Source organism: Poecile atricapillus, chromosome 11 (genome assembly GCF_030490865.1).
Source record: "Poecile atricapillus isolate bPoeAtr1 chromosome 11, bPoeAtr1.hap1, whole genome shotgun sequence".
In the NCBI taxonomy this organism is placed as follows: Eukaryota; Metazoa; Chordata; class Aves; order Passeriformes; family Paridae; genus Poecile; species Poecile atricapillus.
The window spans coordinates 9,749,990-9,775,880 of record NC_081259.1 but is presented as its reverse complement, the minus strand read 5'-3'; the positions used below and the strand labels follow the sequence as shown (position 1 = coordinate 9,775,880).

Genomic DNA, 25,891 nt, shown 5'->3' with positions numbered 1-25,891 from the left:
CTGACACACGACAAAGCAGGCAGACTAAACTGCACAAAAGAAATCTGTTTTTCCCTGGAACATACCCATCCCAAAGCAAGGGCAAGGCAATGGCCTCACAGCTGCTGCAAGGCTCCTTGGAGCTGGTCTATCCTAAATGCAAAGTACAGAACCCACACAGACACCTCTGGCCCTAAGGGATATTGCCAATAAGAGTTACCACAAAATTCTATTACTGGCTTCCAGATGGACAGTGTCCTTATCCCTTGGATTACACAAAGTTTCAAGCATGTGACAGGAACTTTACACTATGAACACATTATGAAGGAAGACTGGAGATAAATACCACCTTACAGTGCCTTGTACAAATCATAGGGAATGAGTATTGTTTCATGGTGCAAAGATCTGGGTCACAGAGCCATATCACATACTGCTTTCACATCCACACACTCCGAGAAAACACCGGCTGCGTGGATTCATAAAGCAATCAGATTGCATGGTGAGAGGTACAGAGGTATATGGAAGAGTTGTTTTCTTCACACTTATATTCCTGTTTCTGAGCTCTAAATGCAGTTGTCTCTGACCACTACTGCACTGCCAAAATTACAGGAAAAGAATTATTGTAACTGAATTAATTTCTCCTAAGTTTTCCCCACACAATTTTGTCTCTTACATGGCACTTTTGATCCCTACCATTCCAGAAATCAGTTTAGGTTCCTCTTTTTGCCATAAAAGAGAGGAATGCAATGCAGTGCTGAAGAAAACTGAGTAAGATTTTCATCTCATTCCAGGAGTCTCACTCTTAAATCTTTTTCCATTACTATTTAATGGTATTATAATTACTGTTATTCTCCAGTGTTCAGAATAATCACAAAACAAATACAACCTTGATTATGCTCATATTATTATTTGTATTACAGGGGCAACAAGAGATTTTGAGCTTTACCAAAGGAACAGAGGAATGTGCATCTCCAAGAACCCCCACCTAATCTAGAATGAGAATTTGTAGGTTATTATAAACAGAAAAGACTGGAGAATAGGGGCAAAACACAGAGGTTGCTATACCTTGTTTATATACTCTTATTTTCTTACTTTAGAATGCTGACATTTTTCTTTTCAAAAGATTCGTTCCTTGATGAAAATGGACACATATGACATATGGGATAATCAGCAGTCCTACTCTCTACAATTGGCTGAAACCTTATTGTTTAGGACAAGCTCTTCTCTAAAACCCTTAAATATAGTTATCTCCTCTGCTGCCAATCCAACATTTGCGACAGCCTCGATAGCTTATTCTCTGTTGCCAAACCTGCCTCCAGTCATACTTTTTTGCTGCAACTAAGAAGTCACAGATTTATTTATCCTCTAAAACTGTGGGCTGTATTTATCCTCTAAAACTGAACAAGCATGTAGCAGTAGACCAAAGGCTCCTTTGTGGAGAAAGCATATAATCTGGAAGACAGACGGGTGTCTCTTCTGCTCGATGCTGTTCACAGACAGCAGAGCAAAGGAAAATAAGTGTTTGCAGTCTCATGCACTACACTATCAAGTGAGTCAGTTAATCAGAAAACCTGATTTAACCATTCTCAAGTGATTTCACTTAAACTGTGAAGTGTCATCCTCTTTTGGTATTTGCACATTTTCCAGCAGTGACAATCCATGCAGCAGAGAGGCTAGGTATGAAATTCCAAGGTGAAAGGTGCCAATGATGGCCATGAATTTTTCCAAGTTAAAATTCATCTTTTATTAGCATCTTAACACTTCCTTTTCTGACACAGAAGAGCATGTCTCATATTTTGAAACATTTTTTAATACAGTCCAGAGTTCTCTTCCCCGGCAGAGCCAGCTCACCATATCCACTAACCTGACTGAGCATTTCTGGCAGCAGCTCCTCCCGGTGCAAAAGCTGCAGGCTGGGCTCCCAGGACTGCCAATTCAGCCTCAGGTGAACCTGTGGGAGATTGCACAACACTCTGGACAAAGCTCTGCAGGTAAGACAAGAGCCAAGAGCTGCAGCTGTCCAGACTCTCACAGCAATTACAAAGTGTTAGGCCTGCCTTGCTGCGAGGGGTAACAGTTCAACCACCAACACAAAAAAATATTGGCAAGATGTAGCTGCCTTTGTAGAATCAATTTACCTAAGATGGGAAGGTAGAATAGATGAACTATGAGCAGTTCATCAACTTTTTCATCTGAATTTGTATTTTAACCCGCACAACTCTCAACAACAAACTCATCAATAGATGCTCTTTTTATATTTCACATCAATGGCCCTCACATGAACCTATCATTTTAGAAGAAGAATCATTCCTGTTTGAGAATTTCAGATTGGCAGGACTCAGGAGTCACACTAAGAGGGCCATAGGTAATATCCTTCTACCACCTAGATTCACAGATTGCCAGTAAGAAATAACTGTGAAACTTATATTGCAAATTATTAGATTTACACTCTTTGAAAACCGGACAGGTTTTTTTCCCCATTCTCACTTGAGTGCTAAACAGCAGAGGAGGTGCTATAAAATATCAAGAGTCTATCACATCCTCTATTCTGTATATCTTCCCTCCCAGCAGAGTTTAGAAGGACATGCAGGACAAGCATGCAAAGCCCATAAACCCAGTAAAATTGCTCCTAGCCAAATAAATTACCCTTCAACAAAATTATTCCATGCCTCCCCATCATGTTTTATTTTCTTTATTTTTTGATTTGAGAAGTTAACCTGTTACATAAACAAATACATAAATACATATATATAAATATATAAATATATAAAACAAATAAGGTCTGTTTCTTCAGATGGTCTGATCAAGGTAGCATTGGATAATCACAGGGCAAAGCCTAAAACCCAGCCTGAAGATCGCTAAGTCCTGAAAATGAGCTAACCGGATTTGCTTATTAAGTTTGGAAGCCCAAGTGTGTAAAACCGGGAGCACTTCACTGAATTCCTCCCCAGGTCAACAGACCAAGCTGGTTCACTGTAGTGAGCAGGAATTATATGCAGCTGAGAATCCAAAGGTTTTCTATGTGGAGGCCTACCTTACAGCAAGATCAGTGAAAAAAACCCTTTCAAATTTAGATTTGCAAAGGTGGTCCCATAAAGCTGGCAGAACAGCTTATGGCAAGCTCTGGTATTACTCATTCCTTTTTTTAAGTGCATAAAATGTATAGCAACATTTCCTCTGACAGGGTCACTTTACTTGTTTTTGTGTATTTAGGATTTATATACTCTTCAGACTATTGAACGTAGTATTTAATTATATCTTACACCTTCCCTGCTTTTATACACACAGGCACTTGACTACTGAAAGACAGGCCTTGCCTTACATCCACAACTTAACAACAGCTATTGTCAAATTCATGTTTTCAGATGTTCTATTTTTGCATTTATCTCCTGCCAGAAATATTGTCTGGTATGATATTACATAAAGGAAAAAAATTATTCTAGTTGATATGTCACAGCAATCACAGCAAACAGAAGTCATAGACTTTGAGAACATTATTATAAGCTGATCATCTTTTAAAAATATTTAACAAAAAGCTCCTGGGTCTGCTTTAGCAGCTGAACCCTAACTCTGGGAGGAAGTGACTGAACAGAATCAGACATTCTCATTAAGTGAAATTAGCCAAGTGCAATTTGCCTGGCTGGTTCTCTCTATGTATTAGCATTTATATTCAGTCAGTGATTAGCTTAATCAAGTTTTTCGAACAAAAAGGAAAAATCTCCTCAAAACCCATAAACCTATCAGGTTTATTAGTAACAGTTTGCACTTCCATTGTAAAAAGGCAGTTAAGAAACTGAAGAAAATTGCCTGTTCAGAAGTGTATCTGAGTAGGTACCAGCAATCTTCTCCTCATAGCAGGAACATGACCTCACATACATGCTGGCTGATTGCTGTCAGATTGACTGGAGACAAAAGGAGACATTTCATTAAAGGGCAAATGCCAGGAGGCTGCAAAGAGCTGCCATAGGGCCTCACTGGAAGGGACAGGTTTGCCCTCTGATTACAAAGACTGTATCACAAAGTCTTTTCCCTCCTTCCTTAATAAATGCATCTCTAAGGGTTGTCAGGCACAAAGAACAGAAAATGTGGTGGCATCTAAGGAGATAAGCATCAGCAACAATGCTGATGTGTCAAATAGAGAGCAGAAACAACCCCAGAGAGCCTGGTCCAGCTGAAGGGCACTTACCTGCAACAGCAGCAGCAGAACTGAAGGTGGGAGGCAGTGAAAGCACCCAGATGTGGTAGGAAGGTGCTGGGGCTGACCATGTGTGCTGATACTTCCATCAAATGTAACCCCACAGACCTCCTAAACAGCAGAAAGGAAGCAAAAAACTTCAGAGATTTTAAGACAAGCTATGGAAAGTAGCACTGGTGGAAAAAAAAGGTTCCACACAAATAGCTTGTTTCATGAAATTCAACTTGGCAATGTGCTGTCACACAGCTGGGCACAAAGTGTGTACTAAGACATTTTGAGAGCTTTGAAATTTGTTATAAATTATGCCTCAGTGCATCCTGGTTTGCAAAGCATTACAGCAACAAAAGCTGGCCAAAGGAACAGCATTGCTGCAGCCCTTCCCACATGCACTGCACACCTATGAGGTATTAGAAAAAAACAACTTAATGACAATCACCCCAGAATTGTAGTAACCCTGGTTATTCTCTTAAGGCAGACAACTGCTTTATCTGAGCAGCTTTATCTGAGGCTTTGACCCTCTGTTGTTTGCTCTTTTTTCCTTGGATCCATGGCTAACTGCTCTCTTTACAGCACGTTTCTATAGTGACCAACTGCTGAACTGATACTCAATATATTTCCCTTTTCACCTGCCATACTTCAGATATGGAAACTCAGAATGTTATTTAAACAATATTCCAAAAACTCACCCTCAGGCTGTAGTAAGATGGCACAGTGGAAAAATCATCACTCTAACTTCCCCAGCTCTTGGAAGAACAAATAAATGCAGCATTTATAGATGAAAGAAAATTTGTCACAGCTCAGTAACAATTACTTGAGAAGCCAATACCTAAGGGACCAGAAAGAAACAAATTCCCAATATCTCAGAGAAGTACCAGACTCCTCCTTTCAGGCAAGCATTTCATTTCTTCAGCAGCTTTTTTTTATTGTGCCTCAGTTGTATTAAAAGCACTTTGCCTCAAGTGCAGCCCCTTCTTAGAGAGTAACAACCAGGACAGGTTTTACAGGAGGATAAAGCACTGTGCTCCCCAAAGGAGACAGAGAAGCCCATTTTTAAACCTGTCAAAAATGACAATGAATCATCCTCCCAGGATAAAGGTTAAAACATTAAGAGGGGAATACAGTAAGTAGAAGTAATGCAGAGAAAAAGTATTAAAAACTCGTCTGGTTCAAGTTTTACACATGCAAATAAACATTATGAGAGTGGGAACGAGAATGAGATGTGAAGTACTGAGCAGGAAGATCAGGTGTATTTATCTTCCTGGAAACAGGAAGATATTAAACTGTGCTTTCTCCTAAATTGCTGCTGCCAGTTATTGACAAAGTTGTCAATTATCCAGGATTATTTAGACTGATGATATCCGAAGAAATGAGGATTTAGAAACACTTGGGACTAAAAGGGGAGAAAGGAATGTGCTGCAGATGATAAATGGAGTGGATTGAAAGAAAAAGAGCAAAGAGGCAGTTTCAGAGGGTATAATTAAATATCCTTAATTAGCATATTACACTACTACAATGAAACAGACTTTCAAAGCTGTATTTTAGAAAATAACTGAGTGGATGAAAGACTGTGACTCTTCTATGCTGTAAGACTGGCATAAAATTTATTCAGATAACCTCTATTTTGCTAATGTTTAACTTAATTTTACTTAAAAATTGCACTGACAGCACAGGTCTGCAAGCAGTCAGACATTAAATCACCATTAGATGAATTTTACTGGAATTGGTCAGACCATGCATTAGGGAAAGAGGACAGTGTTTGATTTCAATAGTTGAGTAATCATGTAGCTTAATGCACATGGATAAAGCAGGTACCAACAGGTAAAAGTTATGCAGCCACTGGCACCACGATGTTTTTAAATTGGTCCAGAAATAAGAATTTATTTTGAGCAGGGATTTGTAAAGTGCTTTGTAATTCTTGGAAGAAGCTTCTTACAATATCACAAAGCTCTGCTCTATTAAAACATACTCTGCTGGAGTAAGGGATATTTGCTACCATAATTTTTTCAATAGAATGAAAGACACTTTACTACATTCATGAATAAACAGTTGACAGGCTAGGATTTCAATGCAAAACTTGCAGGAGCTAGGCCTAAATCACAGTTTTGGCACTGTTTGGTCACACAAGTTTCTTAGCTCCTCTCTACCTCTTTTGATATACAATGGACCAGCAGTTCCTCCCTCCCAGGCCCTTTACCAGGTTACATAAATCCACAACCAAGGTATTAGGGATATAATTGGAAGACAGCACAAAAAACATTGACATAAGAGACTGTCAGATATGATTCTATGATTCTATACGGTAACACCCCAGTGTTACTTACACAACCATTCTGTATGTATCATCCTGTACTTGAGAGACTGTATCTGTCCACACAGCTCCTCCCTCAGTCAGTGTCTGAAGTCACAGGAAAGTGTAATGAAATACATTAATTCAACGGAGTATATAAGCTTTCAAAAAAAATTTATAATGGCTGTTGCAGCATCCAATTCTAAATGTAATTTATAAATACAGAATTCCTCAGTCTTTTTTTTGCTGTTTTCTATTTATGATAAGAAGTTGAGGGAGTAAAAGGAAAAACTCCCAAAGACAAACCACAAACACTTTGTTTTGGTTTGCTCTGCCTTAATTTTTCTGCAAGACACGGCACCCCTCTACTGGGCAAGAGCAGACCTAACAGCAGGGAGGGGTGAACCAAAACTGATGGAAGAGTAAAACAAAATCAGCCTTTGGAGGCTGAGAAGATAAGTAAGGAAAGAGGCAATGTATGGTTGCTCGAATGCCTGAGAAAATAAGGGGCTCAGGTGCAAACCATTAAACAAACAGAATTCAGAATTTAGACTTATTTCTCCAGAAACTAACATTTTTCATAACATCTTTAAAATGAGTCACCTTGAAGGAACTGTCATCTTGACAAACATCAGTTCTCTAACTCCAAAAGCAGCTATTGCAATATTTAGGATAACAGGACACTGAGAGTTCCCTAAAGCAAAATATTTTTGCCCATGAAAAACCCAAATTATGAGCAATGAAGCCTGTACTGCATCAATGTGGAAATGCATCTGCATAAATGCTTATGCATTCATAACATTGTTCTCCAGGAGAATGTATGACAAACCTTAAGCAAACCTTCAGAATAGTTTATCTTTTTTCCTTTAGCCATTACTTTCTTTTTACCATGACAGCCATAGAACAAATACAGGACAATTTCAGACACCAGCAGTGATGCAGAAGGAAAAAACAAACTCCTACCAGAAACATGTGTGGTATCACACACATTTTTGGGAAATGTCAGTTAAATCTTACTCTGACCTCTGAAGCATGATAAATAGAGAAGTTCAGCCTTTTTCTCATCAGCCCTGAAACTGGAGTATAGCTGCCAATTTTGTTTCAGACTTCTTGTTCTGTTCTACAAATGACTCTGCTCAGCTCTCTAGGGGTCACACTCCTACTCATTTTCAGACCAAAGAAAAATTATAAAAAAAGGCTGTTTGAAAGTAGCATTCTATGAAGAGACTTCTAGGAAACAACTTCTCTTTTTTCTGGCTTTTTTTTTAATGTTAAAAATATAAACACAAAACAAAGTTTGATAATACTTTTTGTCTCTTTTATTAAAAACAGTCGTTACAGGTGACATACAATTTTCAAAGATATATATGAACATATCTCTACTTTTAAGGAAACTATTTACCGACTATTACAAAGTGACCCCACGTGTGCAATGACCAGGTTCTGCACTGGTTTTTCATACTGAAAACTTCTGGTTTTCTTTCAGTTGTTCAGGTGATTCTACTTTCAGCTTGTCTGTGTGATCAACAACAGCACACTGGCTTCAAAGACATTTATTTTAGATCTCTGTAAGTGCCCACAGTGAAAAGCTGCACACAGAACCTGCTGCGAGATACCAGAGAGATCAGTCTCCTTTATGTCTCTGCCATCCAGATTTCTCCTTTGGTACCCCTTCCCACATGGAAGGCGTCACTCCAAGCCTCTCACTTTGTTAACCAACGTTTGCTTCACTTAGAGGGGAGGGGAAGAAGTGTCTTCCTGTAGTCATTACCCACATTCTCAACAGCACTACATTTAGTAAGATAGAATACCAGTCCATATACCAAGATTCTTTTTCCTATTTCTTGCTCTTGTTTTAGGTCAACTGGAAGCCTCTTCTTTCAGTTTTTTTAAAATCTCATCTGGTGTCGCTGATACCAAAATCTTCACCACTTTGTCACGTGATTTACCCCCCTGGTTTAAGACAAACACAGGAAAAACCTATCTTTCAGAAAATCAGCCTTTAAGGTAAGAAAACAGTTCTATTTATAAAATACTGATAAACAAATTAAGCAGTTTGCCCATGATTCAGGAAAAACAAGATTCACATCTTTCTGTGTCTACCTTTTCACAACACAGTGCTCAACTCATTGGTCATCTTATCCTTTACCACTACTCTTAAAGACTTCTACAACTACTCCATTAAACCAACAGATAAAAACGAAATACACCAATTTTCATTGTGCTCTTATGCTCATAAACTATAAATGGAAATGTGTGGAAAGACTGACTTCAATTATAATTAATTAATAAAACAAATTATTTATTCAGTGCAATGAATAAAACAAAGAGTTTCCACTCACCAAAGTCAAGACAGGTAAATTCTAATACAGAGAAACTCTTGAGGCCCAGCTACAACCCAAGCGCTTACATACACTTGTTTATGTGTGACACTTAAAAGTCAGAATCTTTTGATTCAAATACAGAATGTATTTTTTAAAAAAGTGAAAAGTTACTAATAAAATGCACATTCTCAGCAGAACACAAATTCTGTGAACTCATTTGACATGAAACGAAGAGAATCTTTGAAGAACACAGAAAACATGAACTACAGAGATTTGCAAAACATTGTCAGGATAACTCCTCTGATTAAAAGATCTTAAGATCAGCCCTCGTTCTTCCTACACTAGGTTTGTTCTCAATGAATCATTCCACTAACTCAACGAAACTTTTCAAAGTGTGTTTCAGATTGAACTTGGCGTAGGTCCCTGTATTCAATGTGTAAGTTTCAAAATCTTGAATTTCAACTGCAATAGGGCAAAACTGAAAGGAAAAAAGGAAGTACCTTCTCTAAGATAACATCACTCTTCTTCACTTCGAGCACCTTAGAGAGGTAGCGACACAGCTCTGCATTTGCCTCCCCTTCTGATGGAGGTGCAGCAATAGCTACTCCTACTGCCTCAGCTGTCACATCTATAACAAATCGTTGGAGAATTTTATGCTCAAAATATTCAAAACATCTAGTCATAGTTTCTTAAAAATGAATGTTTAGGCTTTCAAAAGCATTTTAATTTAAAACCAAGTAAATTTATAGATTAGCAGGTGATGGCATTTTGACATTTCATAAATTCCCTTGGCCAGTAGAATCAAGTATAAACTCTAGACAATACCAGCAGTGAAGCCTTCGTGCTGTAGCAGGGTGCAGTCATCAGTTATCAGCCTTCTCACAATGGGGGCACCGCTCTGAGCTGCCCGTTCTCGTGCAGGTGGTGCTTGGCACCACGTAACACGATTGAAATCAGGGTACCCCCGGAAAAGCCGCCTGTTAAAGCAGTCTGCCCAGCGAGCTGGCTGTCAGTGAACTCCCCGTGCTCCCGAGGGGCCGGGACACCGCCACAGCGGGGAGAGCAGTGAGAGTCCCGGTGCGTGCGGCCGCAAGCCCAGGAATGCAGACGGAGAACACGTTTTATTGGATCCAACTTTTACGGCTCTAATAAAACAGCACAGACCCTTGAGGCACAAACGGCCTGCACGAAACCACAGATGCCAAACTGAAGGATTTAGGATCGGGATTTACCCCGTGCTCACCGCGCCACCCAGCGCTATACAGGGGGGTGCGAACGAGCTACTCCCGGAGAGCCCAACTCCCCGCTTTAGTTTCCGGGTGGGATTTTGTGCGTTCCCTCCCTCCGCCCCTGTGCCTCGGGGTGCCCTGGGCACAGACCCACCTGTGACGGCGCTGCAGCGGGCGCCGGGCTTGGCGCGCACCGCCACCCTCACGGAGCCGCCGCCCGCCGCCACCACCGGTCCCGCGGCGGCGCCCGGCTCCGCGGGGCCCTTGGCGGCTGCTTTTCCCTGAAACAGAGGAACGGGCGAGGTCACCGCGGGCACCACCGGCCCCCGCCGCCCCTTCTCTCTCCTGGCCCTGCCCGCACCTTCCCCGGCATGGCCCGGCCGCTCCGCACCAGCGCCGCCCGCCCCCGCAGGAACCCGGTGAGGCTCGGCATAGCCGGGGCGGCTCTTCCGGCAACCGCGCCGAGCCCGCCCCGAGGCGCCTGCGCGCTCCGCACGGCCGGGCACGGTCCTGTGCCCGCAGCGGCTGCTCCCGCACGGCCGGGCCCGGTCCTGTGCCCGCAGCCGCTGCTCCCGCACGGCCGGGCCCTGTGCCCGCAGCGGTTCCCCCCGCACGGCCGGGCCCTGTGCCCGCAGCGGTTCTCCCCGCACGGCCGGGCCGGCCCCTTGCCCGCAGCGGTTCCCCCCTCACGGCCGGGCCCTGTGCCCGCAGCGGTTCCCCCCGCACGGCCCGGCCCTGTGCCCGCAGCGGTTCCTCCCGCACGGCCCGGCCCTGTGCCCGCAGCGGTTCTCCCCTCACGGCCGGCCCCTGTGCCCGCAGCGGTTCTCCCCGCACGGCCCGGCCCTGTGCCCGCAGCGGTTCCCCCCTCACGGCCCGGCCCCTGTGGCCGCAGCGGTTCTCCCCTCACGGCCCGGCCCTGTGCCCGCAGCGGCTCCCCCCGCAGGGCCGGGCCCTGTGCCCATCCCTGGCTCGGAACGGCGCCGCGGCCAGCGACAGGAGCGCGCTGGCAGTGTGTGCACAGAGCTGGCCCTTTGAAAGACACTTGTTCTACACACGGCCTTTGGACACCCCAAACCTGCGTGACCTCCCCCTTTTCCCCCTTAAGAAAGGAAATGTTATAATGTTTTCTCTTGCATTTTCAAATTATTACTTTAGTATAACGTGGGGGAGGTACAGGTCTTTGTACACGAAGCCATTCTCTTACTACACAGTACATACTGCTGAATACTATATACATACAGCAATTGCATCAAATTATTGTATGCAATCTGTAAAACTCGTTGCACACCAATAATACTTGGGTTTATACTAATTTTTTAGTACTAGAATATCCAGTGATAAAATAACATCATTACAAGGCTCATATTCTCATTTTCACATTATACATTTTTTATAGGCACATATGTATATACAGTGGCTATTTGCATAACCGTTTCTATATTCCAAAACAGCCCTTCTGCATTAAGAGAGATTCTGGAAAGATCTGTTTGTTGCTGAATTTGACTTGGTATTTATTTCTTCACTGCAGCTGCAGATGTTCTCTGCAGTGCAAAGTCCATTCATTCTCCACGGCTCTTGGAAAAAGTCAAGATGATGGCAATATGAATGCAGCTTTGCTGATGTACTTAAAAAAAAAAAAATACAGTAGCAATCCATGTCCATAAGGTCAATCCAAGGTCATTTTGGAAAGAAGTGCAAGATGGGACTATAGCAGCAGCTTTACTGTCTTTTAAGGACAGATTGGAGAAAACATACACAAGTTGTTCATAACAAATAAGGATTTTCCAGTTCAAAAAATGAATTTTACTACATGAGAAACAAAGGGGAGAAAACACAAAGTAATTAACCACAAGGTACTACTTAAAACAAACTGTTCAATATACAGAGTACTTATTCCACTTTACATTTTGTTTAGAGGAAAAGCTAAATTACAATCTACCAATAACGATGCAGAAAAAAAAATAGCTTTTCTGGTACCCCTCAAACAAATTAGTTTTGTTTTTACACATTAAAGTAATTTAACAGAATTTTTCAACTGCTGCCAATAGTGACCTGAAGTCCACTGAGACAACAACATATTCCACATCATCATGTGAAACTAAGTATAAAATATTATTTCTGGTATCTGTCCATCTTCTATTGATGTACCGTTGTTGTTACCTGGTGAACTATAAAAGACAAAGCATGTTTTGCTAGCAGTAGGAGATTCGTGGATCACTTTCTTCAAACCTTTTGTTCCATAATGGGAATCAGGACCCTGAAAAACATCACAAGAGATTAGCAACAGAATGGAAGTGAGCAAGACCCAAAAATTGCTGATGGTCAAACACAACTGACTTGGGCTATTTCAGAAGTATAAAATCTGTGTGCCCACATCATATAAATTATATACAAAAATCACAGGCAACAGAAGCAAGAGCCCTATGTCTAAATAACAAAATTGTATTTCTCTGACAGCAGATTTACACCAGTTGATTTTATCCAACTAGTAATGAATACTTTTTAGAATTTCTCCTTATGACACAGGTTGTCTGTATTCTTATAGTTCCCTGCCTCAGCTGCTTTTAATGTGCAGTATTTTTTCCAACTCACCACATTCTGATTTCTGTAGTGGGAATTTTATTTAGATGAATATTAAATTTTTTTTTGAGAAATACATTTGTCCACAACACTCTGGGGAGACTTTCTGAGAACAAGTAATTCTTGCCTATATTTCAGCACTAGTATATAAAAAGAGATGAAAAAAAAAGCTGTCTTCTACATTTAGCTATCGGTTAGAATATCCTTGATAAAATAAATCAAACTTAAATTTTGATAGGGAACTGCCAGATTACCTTTTCTGGATAGTGCTTTTTATCCCCCACAGAACCAGTGAGAGTTCCATTAGAATTCATTCTAACTCTTACATCAACAAAAAAAGTGGGAAGGCACAAAGGATCAAGTTATGAATTCCATGCTGTGGCACAGAAGAGATATAAGAGCCTTACAAATTACAGTGGAATTTTAACTAGATCCTTCTTTAGCCCTAAACTTAAAATAAATTCAAGATCTAGAAGACACTTTCCCATCAGAAGATGGATGAAAGAATAACTCTTGCATCAAAGTAACACTTTCTTCTGCACTGCTAGACATTCTTACTTTCAAAGTTGCACAAGCTGTGTAGCACACGGTGGGCAGGATCTCTATGGGCTCTTTGAACATAACTCTGAAGGTACTGGCTGTTCCGTCACAGCTAAATCCAGTGTCGTTCTGTCCCAGCGTCTGATTCTTCTCATAATCAATTATCTGGACAAAAGCATGAACATTGTATTTTAATGTTTACAAGCGTGAGAAAGGTTCTGATTGTATGCACATGAGAAGGTTACAAGCAAACACTTGCCTACCCCACCCAGCCTAACTGCAAGGACAGTGCAATCTCAGCTGGAAAGGAGCTGTGATTTCCTGATACTGCTGGAGCTGACGCAGCAGCTCTGAACGATGGCTCTCGACTTCTACACGGGCTGTGGGCACTGCTCCAGCCAGGCTAAAGTCTGTGCTTGGGAGATGGGGAATAGCTCTCAGGCCTTCACTTCTAACCTTCATAAACAACGTGTAATCCTGCTCTTAGATTTGCTGATCTCTGTGCACATTCACAGCCCGCATGAGGGAATCTCATTTGCTGCCTGTGGCCAGTTTAGAAAACAAGTTTTTACAGATAATGTAGGCAGCCAGTGACACCTTCATAAAACAAAACAAGAACTTGTGCTGTTATGTCTTACACAATTTATTTCTACTCTTGATTCATTATAAAAATTCTATTCAGATGACACAGTATTTATTTTGCCTTCAATTTCACTGGCAAGTAAGAATCACTAGTTCCAATGTAGTAATAGCAGATTGCTTCCCATTTTGGATTGCAATCCTGATCCATGCTGCCCAATACCTCTTGCAGAAGTTGGATATCAGAGCTCTATAGCAGAGCACTTCTTGTGATTACTGCACTAAGAAGAATCCTATTAGTTTTCATATTTTTTTTGTTAACTTGCCATATACTTTTTAGTATTACCCATGCATGAGATGAAGCTTTATTCTAGGCAAAGTGTACTCGATTTTTTCCCCACCCACAATAAACAGAAATATTAACAATTAAAATGCTGAAGAGTTAAGCCCTTTTCACATAACAGATGTATTTGCAGTATACATTATCACTGTTTTATGGCAAGTTTTAAATGTTTAACTCTCTGAAGCTCTGACAATACTGCTGCAGAGACAAGAAGAAAGCTAGAGGCACAAGACTTATATAACTGTCTGAAAACACTGTGACAAGAAAGTCTCAGACTCATCAGTTATTAGGGATCCTTCCAGGATAAAGAGAACCTAGATAAGATGGATGGCCTTAATATGAACCATAAAGGTTTATTTAGCCTTTCATTTTGAATCGTATCTTTTTCAAATGAATCTTCCAATCATTCCCACTTAATATGCACTGGTTTGCATTGAAAAAAATCTAAATTCTTTCCAGATTAAATAAATCCAGCAAACATCCTGAGGGAACACACCAAATGCTTGCATCTGCTAACAAGAATTCAGCTGAGAGGTTCAAAAATGTGAAATAAAAATCCCCAGGTATGTAGCTGCTAGGTTCCCAAGATCAACTCTTTTGTTTTAAAGATCCTGTCTAGTGCACTATGACACTTATTTACATGGATGTATGGTTTGACAAACACAAACTAAAGACACTTCAAAGAGAGGAATGCCAAATTTCTTCAAAATGTCATTTCAGATATATTCTGTTTGGAACATCATTAAGAGGAAAGGCACAACATTTTTTCCTTAGGAGACAGACACAAAATCCCCATCCCTAAGTACAGAGTAGTCAGATAACAATCATCAAATAGGAAGCAGAAGAGAACTTGTCATTTAAACAGAATGTCCACTAATGAATTGAAACAGCAATTCCTGCACATATTAGAAATCTAGAAAGATAGGGACAATAGAATTTCTTCCCCTATATGAACTCTCAGACTATTTCACAAAATTTCTCATGCACCTAGTAAATCAATGTGATATGATAGTACCAGGTTATGAAATGCTCAGCACAGGGTAAAACTGTGCCAGTCATGGAATCCTAATATCTTGTTAGAAAGCTTAGAATCAAAACAAATTGATCTCTACATGAAATTCAAAGAAGAGAATTCAAATAGATTGAAATTCCACACTCAAAAAGGGGGAGAAAAATATAGTGCTGGATCAATACTACTAGAAGACAATCCTGACCACAACATGCTAAAGGATCTAACAGGCTACAAGAGCAGGAAATACCATTTTAGTGGCGTCTTCAATTACCTGCTGGGACCAGGCAAGGGTCACATCAGGATACGAAGCAGGGGGACATTTTTAGATGCTATCACTGGCCACTTCATGAGCCTGCTAACCAATTGCTCAGCAGGAAGAAACGCAACCCTTGATTTGGTACTGAGTGATGAGCAGGATCAGATTCAAAATTTCATAATGGAAACACTATGTAACAGTGTCCATAATATACTTAGAGACAACACTCCCACATGAACAACAAAAGCAAATCCCCCACAGCTGTGCTAAATTTCAAAAAGAGGAAAGTGAAGAAGCTTGTTCAAAAGAAACTAAAAGGAACAATTACAAAAATCAAATCTTTTTAAGAGGCATGCAGGCTACTAAAAGACATAACATACACAAGTACAGTATCAGTACATATTTCATATTAGGAAAGGCTTGAGAAAAGGGAGAAAAAGCTGGATGTTGGGAAACACCTACACTGAAAATGATCGAAGGACAGGAGAATACAAGAGAAAGGGAGCAGAGTTCCATGGTGTCCTTCTTTTGCCTGATCACCCACTTATGACAAAACACAGTTTAGACTCCTGGCCTATCAATTGCTCCCTCCCAAATATAGATCAAATCTTTTGCTAATGCTACAAGTGCAGCTTCCTTTTGCAATTTCCTACAAGTGTACAAGCCTATTTAAACTGAATATGCTGTACCTGTATATTAACTTGATAATCTGTGGGTCCATGTATAGATCCATATAATCCAAATCCCACTATGGAAATTCTTCTGTTAACTGTGAACCTGGTAAGACACAAGAAAGGAATTCAAACAACTGTGGTGAGTGTGTTACCTTATTTCAAGTAGGAAAAAAACTCCCACTGAAGAGTAGGGAAGTAAATTGAGAATGGCATTGCATATTTTTTAAAATAGCATTTTTTATTTAGATTTCAATACTACGAAAAATGCTTTGCCAGCTTTATAGGTTAAAGTTTTGCTAATTCCTCAAGATATTTAGTATTACTAAACAAAACATAACCAGATTCTTTTCACTATCTCCAAAATAAAAAGATATCAAGACTTGGCATTTCATAAAGAAATACACATATAACACTCAATCATTCTAGAATGCACCCATTTAGTCCTCCTAAACCTCATTCTTGTTTGTATTTTATGTGTGCAATAACCCAAGTTATTAAAAAAATGGAAAAGATCAAATGTGTGCAACAGAGCTAGCGTGTTTGCTATGGTATCTGATACCAAAAAGTCAAAGTTGAATGATTTGTTCCCTTTCTCCCCACGTCTTTCTGTCTCTCCTTCAAATAGTTTCTGAAGTCCTACCTAATCCGGTCGCTTGTTCCACTGTAGCCCCAGCGACTCTCCACCTGCTGGAACCTGTTAATGCTGCATTCTTTTCCTCTAAGGCAACACCTTGGTCGGTCAATATAATCTACTTTAGGTTTAGGATTGACAGTAAAGTGCAGAAAGAGATTTACTACTTCCCTATCCGACAAGATTCCAGATTGAGCAGGGCCTGTGAAAACATAAAACTTGTAAAACTTCTAAAATGATTTGAAGCATTATTCCAGTTGCTGTGTATAAACCACAAATACTCACAAACCAAAGACAACAATAGTATTTTCCAATGGCCAGAGCATAATCTGCAGAATGTTTTGCTTTCATGTGTGCATCACAACTCTTATTATTAAAATATTAATGACAGAATTGAGTGTTAAGCATCTAAACACAGTTATACAGCACTGAGAGATGGTCTAACAGTAAGACAAAGAACTCCAACACTCACCTGCTGCAAACTCTTCAATAGTCATTAATGGAAAACGGATTAAGGAAAGAGCTCTTCCAAGGACTTTTTGTTTGTTCCCGAATGTCACCGGCAGTTGTTGTCTTTGACATTCTGCTTCTGCCCAGCGAACAACAGCTCCAAAGAGTCTACTTTCTCGAATACTGAGAGTGTCCCTTTCTAGAACTGCACATAATGTGTCTAAAGAAAAAAATGTTAGCAGCTTTAGATCAGTTGCCAGTAGCAGTGCTACATTATGTAAGCTTAAAATACAAATTACACACTAAGAATATTCATAACAAAACTATTAGCTTTGTCTTATTATATGCTATATGTGTGTACATATTACATATAATTTATCCTACATAAAAAGTAATCTTTCAATGACACAGAGATTTCAAATTTCCTGCTATGAAGGCAGGATATGAGCTTTCTTTTTGTTTCCTAAGAGTGTAACTAATCTCCGTAGTGATAACAAATATCCTGAAGAATTCCCATTGCTAGGGCAAGATCTAAATTGAAAATGACCAGTGAATGCACACTACTAAAAACCCAAGTTACTCATGATGACACTAAAAACCCAAGTTACTCACGATGACAGTGTCATATTCTCATCTGGGCAGCCACCTGCCCATCTGGGTCAGCTATAGCCACAAGCAGCAGTGGTACACAAAAACCAGTTTAAAGATACAAGAAAGTCATCTTAAGCCCTGATATATTCGCTATCCACATAGCCTGAAGGTGAAACACAAGATCTGAGGCAAGGTACATTTTAAAGCAACTTATCCTGTATTTATTACTCCTTCTGGCCTTCTTTGAATAACAGGTATGCACAAATTATCACAGAATACAAGTCAAAAAATTAATGGGTTTTTATATTCTGAATCTTCTGTCTTTGGGAATTTTAAGCTGCCTTCAATTTAAGTAAGGCATGTGTGCAGTTAAAGAAAATAGCATATTAGAAAGTCAAAACAGATTGAGACATACCAAGACTAAACAGCATTCACAGTCTAAGTACAAATCCTACTGAACATGAGTTAACAACGGATTTAAAACTTCTTTATGCAGTTAAACACCTTCCTCCAGTCTGATTTTTTCCCACAATCTAGCTGAATTGGAGTAAAACCTTAGATACATATAGTAGCAATGAAATTGAGTAAGTAAATTTACAACTGCTAGCTTTTGACAGAAGATTAAACAGTGAAACCAGCAGTTTATGCATCCGTTTTTCAAAGCAGATTTCATTTATTGCACCTGATCTGTACAACTTTGAATAGATAATCACCACGTGGCAACAGAACAGTGTGATTCCTGTTGCACATGAAAAGCAGGTATAGATGCCTCAGGGATGTGGCACAACCCTCAGCAAGTGAAAGCTTTGGCAATGAAGCTTGGTGTCACCACAGTGTGAGCCCTGGGACACCACCACTACCCAAATGGGGACACAGTGCAGTGGAACCCAGCTCAGGAGTGAAACTCAAAGGAAAGCACTGCAGGGCTGGATGGCCAAGAAGGGAAGAATTGCTTGGGACTCTGCACACTCAGCTGGAGGAAGGAACTATCCTGGGGTACTGTCATTTCATGCTTAGGACACAAAGAGTGACTTACCTATGTCGATATCTGTAAAGCCTTCTGCACTTATTGCATCCATTGTGCTTTTGTCTATTGTGTCGAGACAAAGACTAGCAAGCTGAGGTTCATCAAACAAACGAGCCTGGAAAGATAAAAAAATACATCTTAAGCATAAAGCTGACAAACTGCTAACCTTAAAAAGCAAGCATTTTACCTCTAGTATAGATATAAATTAAAATCAGTTAATTTGTTTAAGTACTTTTTGTTTTTATACCTTAAAGAGCACTTGAAATCTCAAAGGAGTACATAACTAAGGAGAATTAGTAATTTCCCTCCAATTAGAAATTCTCCTAGTAAATCAAAACTAAGCTTAAATTTACCTACTTGAGTAAGCAGCATAAAGGCATTATCTGCTCGGAGATGCTTTGTTAGGAAATCCACACAATGCGCTTCCAGGGCAGGGACTGCATACTTTTTAGCAGTGTATAAAGTAGTCATGACTGTTTCTGGACCAATCTGAACTTCATCTGAGTAAAGAAACCTATAAATCAATACACAAATACAGATCATAAAAACATATCTTTAGAGGAGCAGCCAAACACAACAGTCTCTTTGCATTTAGAAAACAGGCCAAAGATTTGCACTGTGAACAGTGCAACAGTTGACCTCATAGCTTTTTTATAAATAAAGAAGCTAAGTTAAAAGGTTCAAGAAAGACTATTATGATAACCAAATGGTATACATTTGTTTTAAATATGTATTACTCCCTAGGACTGATCTGGCTGTACTAGTTATACATAGCTCCCCAACTGTAAACAACAGCTGAGCTGCAGAATTACTTAACCTATGAATGCATGCTCTGAGTTTATCAGGAAAATATCAATGCACAATCCTCTATGGCAATGTTCCTGAAATTAATTTACTGACAGTGCACACTGGCTTCACCCTCCATAAGGCAATAGTGTCAAGGACTTAGACTGTGAGAACATCTTATGTCAAAGTTACCCCTCTGTAGTATTCAGAGAGAAAAGGGAGTACATTCTAGCAGATGACCTTGACTCTTCTATTCCTGTCACTCTTGTTGTCTCCACTGCTTGAGGCAAGAGGATTGGTTGAGATTTTAGCATCAGCTGTGAACCACAAGATAGGAACCTCCACCAATACCAGGAAAAAATCCTGTTTCCTGAGCAGTTGTTATTTGAGACTAGACAAGGTAAGATTTATTTTAAGGTTGTGTATGGAAAATACAACTTTTTAAAAATAACTTTTCTTACAGGTGACATTTAAGATAATTTTAGCAAAATTTCATCAGCCCTTCATATAACAATCAAGTGTATGATTTACAAAAGTACATTTGTCCCCAACATACATTCGTCATTAAACATAATATATCAGGGCACACTAGCGAATGAAAGAATTCCACAATGAAAACCAAGTCTTTCCATTATATTTCTTAGTATTTGTTGTTCAGAACATCCTGAAAATGAATGACACACAGAGACAGGTGTGTTTAGAAGGGTTTTTAAATGTAGAAATCAGTTTGTATCTAACAAGAGAAACTTGTGAAAATAACACTCTTTAAACTTCTTTGCAACATGGAGAAATTGAAGTAATATAAACCCAGAATTAAAGTTTCAACTGAAATGTCACTGTTTATATTTCTTATATTCCCAGAAAACTCTAATGCTCAGTAGCTGTGAACACACAACTAAATAGTGTTCAGCATTAAATTTGCTGCCACAACACAGGTACATATTTACCATTAGGAGACTCCAGTCTATTCAGCCAGCTTACACATCACTTTGGAGATGTGAAAGATGCTCTAGACTATTTTTTTTAAACTGGATTTAAATTAAACAATGTTTAGGAAGAATTAATTTAATTAAATGCTACCTTTTTTTTTTTTTTAAGTTTCACACAGTTCAATTAGAACTGATTTATGAAAGCTATGAACTATTATTACCTGTTAATGAAAATGATGGGCTGACTTGTTTGTCAGAACTCTTGACAAATCTACTTTTAACAAACAAATATTTCACAGGTGCACTTTTGCATACTAAATTGACAAGTTTTCTTCATTAAAGCACTAAAACAGTACATTTACTTTTTGGTTCTAATATTTAAAATAATCAGTTTAAAATGCCATAACTTTTGTGGTATGACTTTATAGGAACTTAAAGTCCAAATCACGTGAAAGTTGATTATCAGGCTGTAAAAAAAAGCAATACTGCCATACAAACTACAGTATGCCTTTTACCTAACCAAAAAAACCCAAATCCCAAATTGGTTTTGGAACATGATTTTGGTTTTATTGCTTAAGTGAATCCAATGAAGCAACACACCAGAGGGGATCATCTGCCTTGTGTTTTACTTTCTGCTGTACCTTCCAAAGAAACAGGGTGCAGTCCTAGGTGTGTCTTGCCTCTAAAAATCCCCTGCTCGTACGTGCCACGAGTTGTGTCTGTGTTAACTCTCCCCTCTGTGGCACGCCTGAACTAGCACAGCTTTGTGTTTCACCACTGTGCCTCCTCCACTTAACTCAGTGGGACTGACAATCACTTCTCCTTCCCCCTTGCCTTCTTCTCTCTCTCTTTCCCTTTGAGACAGAAACAACCTAATTTCATTTGCATCCAGGATGAGGGAACGGGAAGCTGGGGGTGTAAGTGCATAGTGGAAGAACATTTTTAGTGACAAGAACAAACAATTTTTCCAAGTGACCAATCAATCATTCACTCTATATAAGCCTGTCATACATTTTATGCTACTTTTCTTTACTCTCAGGTTACCCTTGTGTGAGCATCCTCTCAGTAGCTGAAATGTTTTCACCATTATAAAAGCACAGAGGAATCTTTTTTTCAAGTTAGTCATGATTACCCCTTTATTTACTGCTTGCCAAAATTTTCTGAAAAGATTTTTGGAAGACAGACTGCTAACTTGTGCCATATCATCACTTTCCTTTATTCTGTGATCAAAGGACAAGTTAGCTTGTTGTAAAATATGAATGAAAATTAAAAATAACAAACTTAGTAAAATCAGCAAAAAGAAACTGTAAAGCAGAACCCTAGTGAGACAACTTGAATTTTCTTGATCATTGCTATTCAATTTGCAGTTAGAAACAGTTGTTTCATTGGGAAATAGATTCAAATCTTGTGACTTTGATACTATTTCAGCTCTTAAGGATTTATCTGTCAAACTACTTCATTTTTCTTATAAAAAAAATTTCCCTTTAATTTACAAGTAGCATTTGTCAGTAGATCTGCATGAAACACATAAACTGCAGACATGACTTAACAAACTACATGAGTAAATAAAATGGAAATAAGCTGAGGAACATTAAATAATTAGTAAATTATGCCTAGAAAGTTTTGCATTACTTAAACATTTCCTTTACTTGATGCTCATTTGTTATGTGTATTCAAAGATACTGACTTAATTTCTAGCCAAACTGGTATTTACAAACATTAAAGAAATGCCCTATGAAAGGTAACTATCATTATCTGAGTGATTTACTAATGATAGACAAAAGAGGCCAACAGTACAAGGTATCATTTCTGCCCCTTTCAGTCAAGAAAAGACCCCACGTTGTTCCCAGCATGGAAAAAGTCTATTACTGGCATGTATTACAGAAGTTCTCCCTTCATTATACATATTGCAATGTATATTTATTTCAATACAAATTCAAAGAAATATACATAGCGTGGAAGAATGTCCTAAAGAGCTGGCATAGACAGCACACCTGAGAGGTTTCAGCAGTCCACCAGTGTGGTGATGTTCTGACAAGACACAAGCACAATCAGTTTACTGACGCAAGTCCCCTGGCCATTACGCACTGGCAGCCCTACCAACACAAGATGCTTTTGTTTGCTTCTAACATCTCTTCATTCACTTCCACAGTGTTCAAATACCATCCTTCTTATCTTTACTTAGAAATCTCTTAGAAATCTCCATTTCTGTGTTTCTGTTTTTACCCAAACTTCCCTTATTATATCCACTTTCTACCGTCCAGCGTTTTTTGCCACATATATATAGCCAAACACATACATGTGCACTGTCGTTTACTTTTAACCTTTGAAACCAATTTGCTTGAAAGATACTTCCCACTACCTCTCGCTCCTCTGCACAAAAAAATCCACAAAGAATGCCAACAGCAACAGAAGGACATTGCTTCTGCATGGGGGTCTGTTGGGTTTTGTGCACATCACTTGCTTTAACTCCTGTGCCTGTGACTACCTAAGGACCAGGTGACCTTTCTAATTTTTCCTATCTCCTAGGCCTCAGCAAAAGAAGAAAGTTGCCAAGACTTTGGAGTTATTCCTATTACAAAAATCTTTGAGACACTACATATTTATTTTCAGACAGTATTACTTTTCACCCTAATATTCATTACAGAGAACTGTTTTATATATTTTATAGTTTATATTTTTTGCCTAGCAGAGTGGTTTCTTTGATAAAAACCTTAAAGTTATGCAGTTTAGTTGTATTACCACATCACAGCCCGAGGTACAAATAAACTATTAGTAATTGTTTCTATGAACACCATAAATTTTATTTGCCACTACACTGAGTGAAGAGAAATTATAGGTAAACTCATCAGTTTTGTGAGCATGCAGACTAGCGGCTCCTATTCTGCCCAAATTAGAGATCACTAACACACTTTAGATCCTTTTTGCTATCACTGTGTTCCCAGTCTCATACTCAGGAAGTTCTGTGACTAAAAATCAGCTGGTTGCTGCCTTCTGCTGCATGTTCCCTCTCTGCCCAAGTATGATTACAATGGCTGTCATAATGGCAAAAAGATATAACAACTTATTATCATCGCTGACAAAGAAAAGTGAACAGGAAGATGACTAAGACTTCAAAGTAAGTATCAAATTTCAAAGTAAGTATCAAATGAAACTAAAAGCTTGGTACAACAGCCTCTATCTCTACGTAGTTACCATTAGAAGATGGCTGGATAGTTGCCATACCAAGGGGGCCCACTAATTCCCATCATTTTACTTTAACAAACCAAAACACTGAATCCAAGAGCCCAACCAGACACCCACCGAGTGCTCCCCTAAACGGACAGTCAGCTGCCATGGAATTAGGGCACTTCTCTTGGGAAAACAGTGCAGGGTAAAGAGCGAGAAGGGACCAAAACACGTTGGAGGGGCGGTGTGACCTTGCGTGGAGCCCACAAGGTATTTCCGCGCCTTCCGTGCATGTCCCTCCAGGGACGGGCAGTAGGGACAGGCCGGGCTCTGTGGGGACAGGCGCCGGGAGGGGCCGCGGAGCGAGGAAAAGGCACGGGCGGCCAAGCGGGGCCGCGGCGCGGAGCCCCCTCCGTGCGCGGCCGCCCCCGCCCCGCGCTGACCTGAGGAGCGCCAGGAAGGCGGCGGGCTCCACGTCGGGCAGCTCGATCTCGGCCGAGGTGGTGGCCATGCCGCCGTTGAACATCGCGTCGAACACGGCGCTGCCGGCCGCCAGCACGAACCGGTGGGCGGGGATGCGCTGCTGGCCGGGCCCGGGGGGCGCCGCCCCGCCGCCGCCGCCGCGGGCGCTGCCCTTGCCCACCACGAAGTGCACGTCGCTGAGGAGCTCGTTGGAGAAGAGGAAGGCGAAGCGCTCCCGCAGCGAGCCCTTGGTGGCCTGCCAGTTGTACAGCGGCTCCCGCTGCAACACCGCGCCGGCCTCGGCGGCGGCGACGCCCGCGACGGTGGCGGGCGGTGTCTCCGCGGGCGCCCCCGGGCCGCCCCCCGCGGCCGCCATCGCCCTCGGGGCCGCGCCGGGCCGGGCCGCGCCGCGCGCTCCGTCAGCACCGCCCGCGTCACCGCGGGGCCCGCCCCCGCCTCGCGCACGCGCCGCTGCCCGCGCAGGCCCCGCCGGAGCCGCCGCCCCGCCTGAGCCGGGACGGGCCCGGGATGGGCCCCGGGATGTGCCCGGGATGGGCCCGGGGTGTCCCCGGGATGGGCCCGGGATGTACCTCGGGACCGTGCCTCTCGCCAGTCAAGGCGTCTGGGACCGGCCGTGCACAGGGAATGCGCTGCCAGAGCCGCGGAGAGGGAACACGCGGACGGGCAGGGCACAGAGCGCCGCGGCAGGCGCGGAGCTGATAACGCTACCCTGGCAGCGAATAAATTGCATCGATCGTGCTTAGGAATATGAAGTGCAAATTCATTCTCACAACGCCCTTTTCGTTGTGGTAACAGGGAGAACAAGGGCTGGTGGCCTATTTTAGATACTCGTGAAGCTGAACCATCGGCGGCTTTAAGGCGCGAACAGCTTGCAGTCCTCAGGCACGTCCCGTGTGTCTGGACATTCCGTGTTTCAACAAGGAGAGGTCAAAGCAGAGAGGCCGCTTGTGCCCCGCAGCACTCGGGCAGTTCACCGCCCTTGGAGCAGGGCTGTAGGCAGGTGGATTAACCTTCGGAGGCTGTGCACTGCCGTGCTGGCTTTTAGGAAAGAGAAGGGAAAGGAATAAGAGGTGTTTGCATCTTCCCAGTCCTGTCAAACCGCTGCAGAACTGAGGCGATTCCTTTTGCCATCTGCTGGGGTTGTGCTGTAACCACAGCGGCGATTTCCACGGCGGCGCTGGGAGATGTTTGTCACCGCTCCCGACTTGTCAGCATTTATGGAAGTGTGTGGCTAAAAGAGGAATAGAACATGTCACCGCTCTGCGTTCAGGTTTATAATTAGGACAAAATTGAGACCAAGCAAATGTGGTCCGTTTCGCAGAATAAGTTTTTGAGAACCTTTAGCAAGATGGAAGCAATTTCAACAGGGTAAACTATAGTGGGAAAGGGCACCAGAAGATACCGAGTACCAACCAGAAAGCAGCAGATAGCTTTGCACAGAGGCTATATTTAAAAATAAAATCATACTGCTGAGTTAGAAGAATGAAGATATCATCTCTGCACTTGTCTTGTCCCAAGGTGGACAAAGAACAGAAGGAAGGAGAGCCCCACATTCCCTTGATAGCTTAGGGACAGAGATGTGAAACACTGACACCTTGAGCACAAATGGATAATTTTCATTTAAATGGGACCTTTTTTTTTCAGTGATGGGATGGCCTGCGTATTAATGAGCATTTCTGTCACTGCTGTCTTTTTGCTTTTATCATTCTGTGCTCATTCACAGGTTAACCTGTCAGCTGAGAGCCAACAAGCCATGACTGCTCTGCTTAGAGAGAGCCTTGTTTGCAAAAAGTGTCGGTAACACTCTAGAGGAAGTTAACGGGGATGG

General features: G+C 41.2%; 2 protein-coding genes and 1 long non-coding RNA gene across 3 annotated transcripts; all 3 read right to left on the bottom strand.

The window, feature by feature from the left end:
• Positions 1 to 1,804: 1,804 nt before the first annotated feature.
• On the bottom strand, positions 1,805 to 6,571 carry LOC131583178 (uncharacterized). The gene is made up of 3 exons (XR_009278465.1): positions 6,496 to 6,571; positions 4,166 to 4,285; positions 1,805 to 1,930 (listed from the first exon to the last, which is right to left on the bottom strand). It is a non-coding gene; the product is annotated as an uncharacterized LOC131583178 (long non-coding RNA).
• A 1,196-nt stretch (positions 6,572 to 7,767) lies between these two features.
• On the bottom strand, positions 7,768 to 10,534 carry C11H15orf40 (chromosome 11 C15orf40 homolog). The gene is made up of 4 exons (XM_058847275.1): positions 10,376 to 10,534; positions 10,169 to 10,295; positions 9,286 to 9,413; positions 7,768 to 8,414 (listed from the first exon to the last, which is right to left on the bottom strand). Exons 1-4 carry the CDS (start codon positions 10,445 to 10,447, stop codon positions 8,322 to 8,324), a joined length of 420 nt encoding a protein of 139 aa, XP_058703258.1. The 5' UTR covers positions 10,448 to 10,534; the 3' UTR covers positions 7,768 to 8,321.
• Positions 10,535 to 11,137: 603 nt separating this feature from the next.
• On the bottom strand, positions 11,138 to 24,491 carry BTBD1 (BTB domain containing 1). The gene is made up of 8 exons (XM_058846863.1): positions 24,024 to 24,491; positions 19,055 to 19,211; positions 18,707 to 18,812; positions 17,102 to 17,299; positions 16,639 to 16,831; positions 16,014 to 16,101; positions 13,153 to 13,299; positions 11,138 to 12,271 (listed from the first exon to the last, which is right to left on the bottom strand). Exons 1-8 carry the CDS (start codon positions 24,416 to 24,418, stop codon positions 12,113 to 12,115), a joined length of 1,443 nt encoding a protein of 480 aa, XP_058702846.1. The 5' UTR covers positions 24,419 to 24,491; the 3' UTR covers positions 11,138 to 12,112.
• Between the last annotated feature and the right edge of the window lie 1,400 nt (positions 24,492 to 25,891).

Coding starts and splice junctions, on each gene's coding strand:
- C11H15orf40 (XM_058847275.1), bottom strand. CDS start 10,447: ATGCCGAGCCTCACCGGGTTCCTGCGGGGGCGGGCGGCGCTGGTGCGG. Junction 10,296..10,375: donor GCCGGGCCATGCCGGGGAAG/GTGCGGGCAGGG, acceptor CCTCTGTTTCAG/GGAAAAGCAGCCGCCAAGGG. Junction 8,415..9,285: donor GTGATGTTATCTTAGAGAAG/GTACTTCCTTTT, acceptor GTCTTAAACCAG/GGGGGTAAATCACGTGACAA.
- BTBD1 (XM_058846863.1), bottom strand. CDS start 24,418: ATGGCGGCCGCGGGGGGCGGCCCGGGGGCGCCCGCGGAGACACCGCCC. Junction 19,212..24,023: donor GCCTTCCTGGCGCTCCTCAG/GTCAGCGCGGGG, acceptor ATTGATTTATAG/GTTTCTTTACTCAGATGAAG. Junction 13,300..16,013: donor ATTATCAAGTTAATATACAG/GTACAGCATATT, acceptor GCTTTTGTCCAG/ATAATTGATTATGAGAAGAA.